Source organism: Melanotaenia boesemani, chromosome 10 (assembly GCF_017639745.1).
Source record: "Melanotaenia boesemani isolate fMelBoe1 chromosome 10, fMelBoe1.pri, whole genome shotgun sequence".
Lineage (NCBI taxonomy): Eukaryota > Metazoa > Chordata > Actinopteri > Atheriniformes > Melanotaeniidae > Melanotaenia > Melanotaenia boesemani.
The window spans coordinates 35,517,538-35,526,832 of record NC_055691.1 but is presented as its reverse complement, the minus strand read 5'-3'; the positions used below and the strand labels follow the sequence as shown (position 1 = coordinate 35,526,832).

At 41.2% G+C, this 9,295-nt stretch overlaps 1 protein-coding gene across 1 annotated transcript; it reads left to right on the top strand.

Annotated features, from left to right (window-relative positions):
- LOC121647239 (probable polypeptide N-acetylgalactosaminyltransferase 8) lies at positions 1 to 8,968 on the top strand. The gene is made up of 11 exons (XM_041996500.1): positions 1 to 194; positions 716 to 1,049; positions 1,217 to 1,383; positions 2,010 to 2,196; positions 2,447 to 2,644; positions 6,944 to 7,058; positions 7,600 to 7,785; positions 7,909 to 8,046; positions 8,168 to 8,260; positions 8,386 to 8,556; positions 8,686 to 8,968. The coding sequence occupies exons 1-11, from the start codon at positions 35 to 37 to the stop codon at positions 8,803 to 8,805; spliced, it is 1,869 nt and encodes a 622-aa protein (XP_041852434.1). The 5' UTR covers positions 1 to 34; the 3' UTR covers positions 8,806 to 8,968.
- Positions 8,969 to 9,295: the final 327 nt, after the last annotated feature.

Sequence of the window (9,295 nt, the reverse complement as noted above, 5' to 3'; positions counted from 1 at the left end):
CTTCCTCAGTTGGGAGTCAGTCTGTGTTAGCATCATGAGAGCAGCGTCGTTAAAGCGGTGGGGCCTCATAATGGGGTGCATTGGGCTCCTCTTTTATATGGGCATGTATGTGAGGAATGGATATGAGTCAAGAGTGGCTAACAAAGAGCTGGACTCGTCTCAGAGTAACCTGGAGGAAAGTGTCACTAATCTCTGTGAGTTTAACTTTCTCTTTTTCAGTTTTCATTTTAAAGGCTACAGTAGTAGTAATAGTGGATCGGTAAATGTAAACTTGGTTTGAGATTTAAAGTAAATTCCTGAGACTCCTGGAAAGAGTTCATGGGGATATGAACTTATATAATTTATCAGCCTCGTGTTTGAGGCTAAAGTAAATGCTGAGAATATACGTAATATTTGTGTGTAGAAAAATTACTTTGCAATCTGGGATCCATGACATGGTTTTATGATACTAAATGACTGGTTTCTTGTGGAACTTCTCTTTATGTTTGCTGTATATTAATTAAAGATGTGGACTCTTTCCACACGTTAACTTTTTCATTCTTTTGTATTGTTTACTGGGTTTTATTAATGTTTTGATATTGTATATCCTTTAATATTTATCTAAAAATAAAACAGTTTTCTCTAAATATTGCTGTAAATTCTATTCTATTTCCTTGTAGTATTTTTATCTCTGACTCATGCTGTTTTCTCCTTGTTATCACTGATCTTATTAAAGACAAAGTCATGAAAGCTTTTGAGCAAAAGCAGGAAGCCATGCAGAAAATACTTGAAGAGGACAGAATAAGCCAGAGAAAAGTTGCAGAGGTCCTACAGGAAGCAATCCAAGCTCAGTTAGAGCATAAGGAGCACCATGTTGCAAAGATCCTGCCCCAACAGGAGAAATCTAGCAAACTGTTCCCTAAATCTGCCCTCTTCAAAGAGTGGGGGGAGAATCTGTCCAAGGAAGACCAAAAAGAAGCGCAGGATCTGTTTGAGAAGTACGGATATAATGTTTTTCTCAGTGATCGCCTTCCTCTAGATCGAGCTCTTCCAGATACAAGAGATCCAAGGTATATCTTTCATTTCCTTACAGTTTAAATAGGCATTACATCTTATTCTCTCCTGACCATTAAATACATTTGTTTATATAAGCAGTTGTTTAGATTTTAATAAAATAATATGTGGATATAATTAAAAAACATTTTTTGGTTTGTTTTTGTTTTTTTTTAAAAAAAAGGTGCTTAAAAAAAACTTATCCAAAAGACCTGCCAAGTCTTGGAGTAGTGCTGATCTACCTGAATGAAGCTTTGTCCATCATCAAAAGAGCCCTGCGCAGCATCATTGATCGCACCCCTAAAAACCTGTTGAAGGAGATCATTCTGGTGGATGACCACAGTTCTAATGGTGGGTATGTTACAAAATGATTGTGCAAACAGGTGGAGCTTATCTAGTATTTCCAGACAGATTACTGAGAAAATAGAGTTCACGCCTGTTTAATGGGAAGTTTCAACACATCAGTACAATAATTATGTGTTTAAAACAACAAATAAATTCACTTGTATGATATAAAAGCTTTCAGAACCAGTTTCTCCAGCAGTTAATTTTTTTTCTTTACATTATCAACCAAATATGGTTGTGAAGGAATAAAGAACTACTCCTATTGCACCATATTTCTTTTTTCCAATGTCCTGTTGTAGATTTGGTTGTCTGTCTGGGATCATTGACCTGCTGCTTGACCCAGGTTCAGTCAAGCTTTAGCTGTCAGACGATCTCACATGTAACTGTGGAATATGTTGGTATACAGATGAATTTAAATATAAATGAACATTTTCAAGTATTTACCGAAGGGTAGGGGCTACTGTTCTGCAGTTTGTGAAAATGAGAGCTATTTTTGTGGTTGGATCAGTTGTTAACATGTTGGATTTGCTTTTCTTTTTGGACAGCATCTTTGAAAAGGTCATGTCTGAAGCCCATTTTCCAGTTATACATGTTAAAATTTTACAAATGGCCATATTCTCTTTTTATTACAGAGAACCTGAAGGGCGATCTTGATATTTATGTAAAGTCCCTTGAGCAGCAGAATCCAGGTCTCAGTATTAAAAGAGTTCGGCACAGTGAGCAGCTAGGTCTGGCCCATGCCAGAGCGTCTGGGTGGAGAGCCGCCACTGCCGACGTGGTGGCTATCCTGGATGCTCACATTGAAGTCCATGAGCTTTGGTAAGAATTTGGGACAAACTTACAATTCACAAGTGTTAAATATTATTTCACCCATGCTAACTTCTCTTCCTAAATAAGATTCTTTTTCTTTTTAAAATGATCATAAATCATGATGAGGCGTCTTTAAATGGGTCTTTAATCTTCCCTCCATCTGCCTATTGGGGTTATTCCAATAGGCAGTGATTGGCAAACTATAGCAGCTACCATTGATATTGTGTCATTTTAGTTTCTCCTGTTTCCCGTCACACAGGGCTGAACCCTTGCTGACCCAGATCAAAGCTGACCGAACGGTGGTGGTGTCCCCTGTGTTTGACAGGGTCAACTTTGATGATCTGAAGGTTATCCAGTACCGTCCAGCTGCTCATGCCTTTGACTGGGCTTTGTGGTGCATGTATGAGGGGTTCTCACCCGACTACTACAAACTTAACGACAGCTCGTTGCCCGGAAAGTGAGTGTACTGGGGAGTCAGTCCGGCTTGTTACGGTTTAGTTTTCAGAAAGGTTTCACATTTTGTTACAGACTCATCTTAAAATATTCAAATTGTTTTTCTGGATCATTCTACACACAATATGACACAACAATGAAGCAAAAAGGCAGCTTTTTAGAGTTCAAGTAATATTTTCTGCTTCACCAACTTTGGAGCCAACCAACCAGTTTCTTAATTTCCTGGTAGCCTCTCTGATGTCATCCGAAAAAATGATGTTTCTAACCAGTCACACAGGTATAGGTGCAGTTCTGTATTTTATACTTTGGTTACTTTGGTACCTTTTAGAATAGAATAGAATAGAAATACTTTATTAATCCCTTCAGAGAGCCCTCAGGGAAATTTGGGTTCCAGTAGCAATACAACACCAACAGTAAAGCAGGACAAGCACAAGACACAATATATACAAGTACAAAGCAAAATAGAGGCAAATAGAATGCAATAAATATAACAATAATAACAATAAGATAAGTTAAATAAAACAATATAAACAAGCATTGCACGCAGTAGAGGTGGAACAGATTCCCAGTTCACTATTGCATGTATAAGTTATAGCAACTGTTTGTATGGGTTATTGTGCATGTGTTGTATCAGGCGGACTGCACACCTCCCTCTCCCCCCTCCTTCTCCCCCTCCTGCCTAATGCAGAGTTGTACAGTTTGATGGCTCGGGGGACAAAGGAGTCTCTGAGCCTGTTGGTCCTACTCTTGGGGAGGAGCAGCCTGTTACTGGTCAGGCTTCTCTGTGCACTGATGACAGTGTGCAGAGGGTGACTGGCAACATTCACAATAGCCAGTAGTTTTTTTTAGTGTTCTCCTCTCTGCCACTGTCACCAGGCAGTCCAGCTTCATGCCAACCACAGAGCCCGCCCGCCTGATGAGTTTTTCCAGCCTGTTAGCACACCTTTTTGTCATGTTACCCCCCCAGCAGACAACAGCATAAAAAGTGTACTAGCCACCACAGACTGATAGAACATCCACAGGAGTTTCCTTCTGATGTTTAAAGATCTCAGTCTTCACAGGAAGTACAGACGGCTTTGGCCCTTCTTGTACAGGTGATCTGTACAGCATGTCCAGTCCAGCTTGTTATCCAGCCACAACCCGAGGTACCTGTAGTTGTCTACAATCTCCACCTTATTATCCCTGATGGTCACTGGACGTGGTTGTGGGCTGGACTTCCTGAAGTCAATAACCAGCTCCTTAGTCTTTGAGGTGTTAAGCTGGAGATGGTTAATCTGACTCCAGGTGACAAAGTCACTGACCAGATTCCTGTACTCATCCTCTCCATCATCCCTGATACACCCCACGATGGCTGTGTCATCTGCAAACTTCTGGATGTGACACAGCTCTGAGTTGTAACAGAAGTCTGAGGTGTAGAGTGTGAAGAGGAGGGGGGCCAGCACCGTCCCCTGGGGTGCTCCTGTGCTGCCAATAACAGTGTCAGATGTGATGTCCTTGAGCCTGCGGTCTCTCTGTGAGGTAGTTACAAATCCAGGACACCAAGCAGGGGTCCACCTGCATCTCCCTCGGTTTGTCCAGAAGCATCAGGGGCTGGATTGTGTTGAAGGCACTTGAAAAACCCAAGAAGAGGATCCTCACTGTGCCCCTCCCCTTATCCAGATGTACTTGGACACGGTATAGGAGGTAGAGAATAGCATCCTCCACACCCACACCTGCTCGATAGGCAAACTGTAGGGGGTCCTGGGCCTGTTGCACTTGGGGCTTGAGGAGATTGAGGATGGGGTCTTCATCAGCTGGGATGTAAGTGCCACCGGTCTGTAATCGTTCAGCTCACCAGGACGTTTTTTCTTTGGAACTGGAACAATACAGGATGTTTTCCACAGGGTAGGCCCTTTCCCCAGCTGTAGACTGTGGTTGAAGACATGCTGGAGTGGTTCCCCCAGTTCAGCAACACAGGTCCTAAGCAGACGAGGAGGCACTCCGTCAGGGCCAGCTGCTTTCCATGGGTGGAGCTTCCTCAGTTCTCCCCTCACCTGTTCAGCTGTTATGTGTGGAGGGTGTTGAGATGGGGGCAGGGGTAAAGGTTGGCAGGGGGACTGCACAAGGGATGAAGTCAGGGAGGTTGTGTACTGCAGTGGGGGAGGGGGGACAGTGGGCTGGTCAAAGCGGTTAAAGAAGATGTTCAGCCTGTTTGCTTCTTCCACTGTCCCCCCCACTGTTATGGCCTTTGATCTGAAGCCTGAGATGGTGTTGACACCATCCCAGACCTCCTTCATACGGCTCTCACTTAGTTTATCCTCCACCTTCCTTCTGTAGGTGTCCCTCGCCACTTTCAGGCATTGTTTCACCTCCCACTGTGCTAATTGCATTGCCTCCCTGTCATGGTTCATGAAAGCCACCTTCTTCCTGTTGAGGGCAGCTTTGACATCTTGTGTTATCCAAAGTTTGTTATTTGGACAACAACAGACAGTCTTATTGAGTCTGCTCCTCTATGTCCTCACCATGTTGTCTCAGCAGTACATCCCAATCAGTGATGTCAAAGCGGTCTCTCAGAGCATCCTCTGCCTCAGGTGACCACTTCCTGATCGAGCGTGTGGTTTTAGACATCCTTTTGACCAGGGGGGTGTACTGTGGCTGTAGGTATACCAGGTTGTGGTCAGATTTTCCAAGTGGGGGGAGGGGGGTGGCTCTGTAGGCATCCTTCACATTGGAGTACAGCAGGTCTATTGTTCTGTTGTTCCTTGTGGGACAGTCTACAGCCTGGTAGAAGGAGGCCAAGGTAGAGTCCAGGGAAGCATGATTAAAATCGCCAGATATGACCATAAACGCCTCGGGGTGCTTAGTCTGCAGCCTTGCTGTTACTGTGTGTGTCTTCTCACAGGCAGCTGATGCATCCGCGCTTGGCGGGATGTAAACACAGAGCACGTGACTAAGCTCCCTCGGCAAGTAATATGGCCGCAGACTAACGGCTAACAGTTCCAAGTCATGGCAACACAGTTCCTTTTTCACTGAGACATGTCCTGGGCAACACCAACGTTTGTTCACATATATGATAAGCCCCCCACCTCTGCTCTTACCGCAGGAGTTCATGTCTCTGTCAGCTCTCACAGCAGTGAAACCCGGTAGATCCACGTTAGCATCCGGTATCGCATCAGTGAGCCATGTCTCTGTGAAGATGTATAAGCTGCACGTGCGATAATTCTGTTGATTGTTCAGTGCCAACAGCTCATCCATCTTGTTAGGTAGTGAGTTGACGTTCCCCATTAGTACAGAGGGGATCACTGGCTTAAAACGTCGTTGAGCAGCCTTTAGCTTAGATTCTGACTTGCAGCCTCTGTACTTCCTCCTCAGCTCTGTCGGTACGTTGTGCTGCATTCCGACATTAGTCTTCCATGCAAAAAGTTCATCTCTTGAATAAACAAGACGTGCAAATGCCATGCCAGAGTTGAAAAAAATATTCAATAGAATCAAAAAATAGGATATATATACAAAAAACAAGGAATAAAACGATAGGAAAGAAAGAAAGAATCACTCGGTTGCAAAAGAGACACTGGTAAGGCAGCTGTTTCCTGCAGTGCCATTTAAAAAAAAAAAAAAAAAGATTCAGTTAGTTATGATTGGAATGACTTTACTTACTTTATTGAACACTTGAAAACAAAGTGACTCCCAAGCGTGCATGAGTGTGAAAAACATTACGTATTTTTTATTTCTGAAACAGAAACACAAGCACATGAACATATATGAGTGTACATATTGTACCAGATATGAATGAACAGTTAAACAAATTAAAGGGGGAGTGAGTGTTAATTGTTCACAGTCCATCACTCATCTAAATATGTCCAACATTCCTGTGGGTCCCCACAATTTCACAGGGACAAAAGCATAATAATAATAAAAAAAAATAAGATTTAGCCAAAGGACTAGTTTTCATCTGTTCTTCCAGGCTAGTTACAAAGGCTGCCTGAAACAAGAAACACAGAAAATTGCTACCAAAACATTCATTCTTTCATTCATTCCCTGTACCTCTTATTAAATTAAGTGTCGTGGGTAAGCTGGAGCCTATCCCAGCATTTTAACAGGTGGGAGGCAGGTTCACCTGGAAAGGTCGCCAGTCCATCACAGAGCCAACACAGACAAAAAATAAATATCCATTAATGTAAAAATATTAATTTATTAGATAAAACTGATCAAATAATGGATCTGAAACAAACTGTTCAGTAATTGTATTTTTATATATTTATGATTACACTGGTGTATTCTTAAATTATTGGTAGTAAGCTGACTTTTTCTTTTTTTAACTCAGGAGTCCATCTGTCATGGGGATTCTTGTGGCCGATAGGAAATTTCTTGGAGAAATCGGAGTCCTTGATGAAGGAATGAAAGTCTATGGTGGAGAAAATGTGGAGCTGGGAATTCGTGTAAGTCAATAATTAAGAAAATAAGAGGGAGACAGTTTTTCCTGCAGTCATCTCTACGTACAGCAGTACAAAAACCCACTTGCAGCTTTGCTGATGTCTGATGTCTTCCCTTTTTCTTATCTTTTTGACAGAAAGAAAACAGATTTTATAGTCTAATAAGCTTGACTTACACTAATAGACCCTCCTGGATTGTGTAATATTTTTATATCTGATGCCTTCAAACTAAACAACAACAAAAACATGTTAAGTCAAAATGACAAAACCCAAAGCATAGATGGATCAGTAATGGCAAACAATGACCTGCAACTTTTATTTATTTATTTATTTTTTCCTGCCTTGTCTTGTCCAGCACAGCGGCGGCAGAATGATGGTCTGGCTGCTGTGCTGAGCAAGTTTACCTTTCCTTTATGGGTAGAAAGCTGCTCTTGATAATATGATTTTTTATTTTTTTAATGTTATTTATTTATTTATTTTAAATCATGGAATTTATATAATCTTGATCTTAATAATAATAATAATATTGTGAATTTTGGTCATGTAGGTGTGGACATGTGGAGGCAGTATTGAAGTAGTTCCGTGCTCCAAGATTGCTCATATCGAGCGGGCCCACAAGCCTTACATGCCAGACCTGAGCCTAGCCATGAAGAGAAATGCCCTCAGGGTTGCAGAAATCTGGATGGATGAATACAAACACAACATCAACTTGGCGTGGAACTTGCCATTTGAGGTACTTAAAATGGAGTAAAGAGATACAAACAAGGCTTCTACACAGAGGGTGATTAAGAGTTGACATTGTTTAATTGATTCTTGGCATTGCAAGTGAAGGTGAAATTGTCTTTGGTCTGTTTAGAATCATGGAATTGACATCGGAGATGTCTCTGAGAGGAAGAAACTTAGAGAAAAGCTGAATTGCAAACCTTTCAAATGGTACCTGGAAAATGTGTATCCTAAGTTAGATCCCTGGGACAACCTGCTTGCCTACGGTGGGGTAAGTTTATTTAGCTGTTCAGCATTTGTGCTGTAGGGATTTTTGCAAGATGTGCCAAGTGCATGACCAGATGACGTTGTTTAGTTTAAAAACACACATGTCTGTCTTAATGTCTGTTCAGCTGAGGAATCTCAATGCTGATATGTGCATAGACCAAGGTCCCGTACCGGGTCACACACCTATTGCCTACCACTGCTACTACTACGGACCTCAAGTAAGTCAATCAGCTAGTGTTATTAAACATCGATGATTTTATTCTGCAAGACATTTCGTCTCTCTGTCTTTGCTGGTTCATTGAACAGTGGAGTTGGCTTTCTTGTCTTTCTTTGCTTATTTAAGTTCACATATTACCGCAAAACTGGAGAGCTCTACATCGGCGGCATCAAGTCACATAAGTACAATGACAACCGGTGTTTGACTGACAAAGGCGAGAAAATAACCGAGCCTGGACTGTATAACTGCAAAGAGGCTATGCAGAAAAGAATGGCGATATACTGGGATTTCACTCAGGTACTGCAAGATACGCCAGGGTTTAAATTTTTAAAAAAGATTAGAAAACAGAGGGAAAAGAAACTGTCTTTATTTGTAAAACTTCATAACCTGATAACATTCTTAACCCTCTTTTTGATTCTCTTCCAGGGTAAAGAACTGAGGAACAGACAGACCAAGAGATGCCTGGAAATTGAAATGATGAAACTTCTCATACGAGAATGCACAGGTCAAAGATGGGAAATCCAAAACATAATCAAACCCTTTTAAAGAGTGTTTACGGGACAAGAAGGGATTTCTCCTGCTTACAGCTGCGTGGATAATATAAAACGAATCTGTGAAATGTAAAAGGACATATTATAATTGTTTTTCATTAAATTTTTACCTCAGAATGGGTTCGGGAAAAATAAAAAATTCTGGCTGATTTAGTAAATCTGAGTGGATGTTATGGTTATATGAGATTTTAATATTTATTATTTTTGTTAACTGGATAGTCTGAGTTTATTTAAAAAAAAGAGATTAATAACTTGCTACAACCACTGATTTTCTTTTTGACCTTAGATAGGCCTGTTTTGTAATTTCCTTCTGGGATTAATGAAGTATTTTTCATTTCATTTTGACATGGCTGCAGGGTGATGAAATGTAATATTTCTTTAAGAAAAGTTTCCATTAATCTTTGTATTGAGAAATTGCACCAACCACAAACAGCACTACACACCCAAAAAACAAACCCAAAATAATCCATGAATCCATGTTTCTC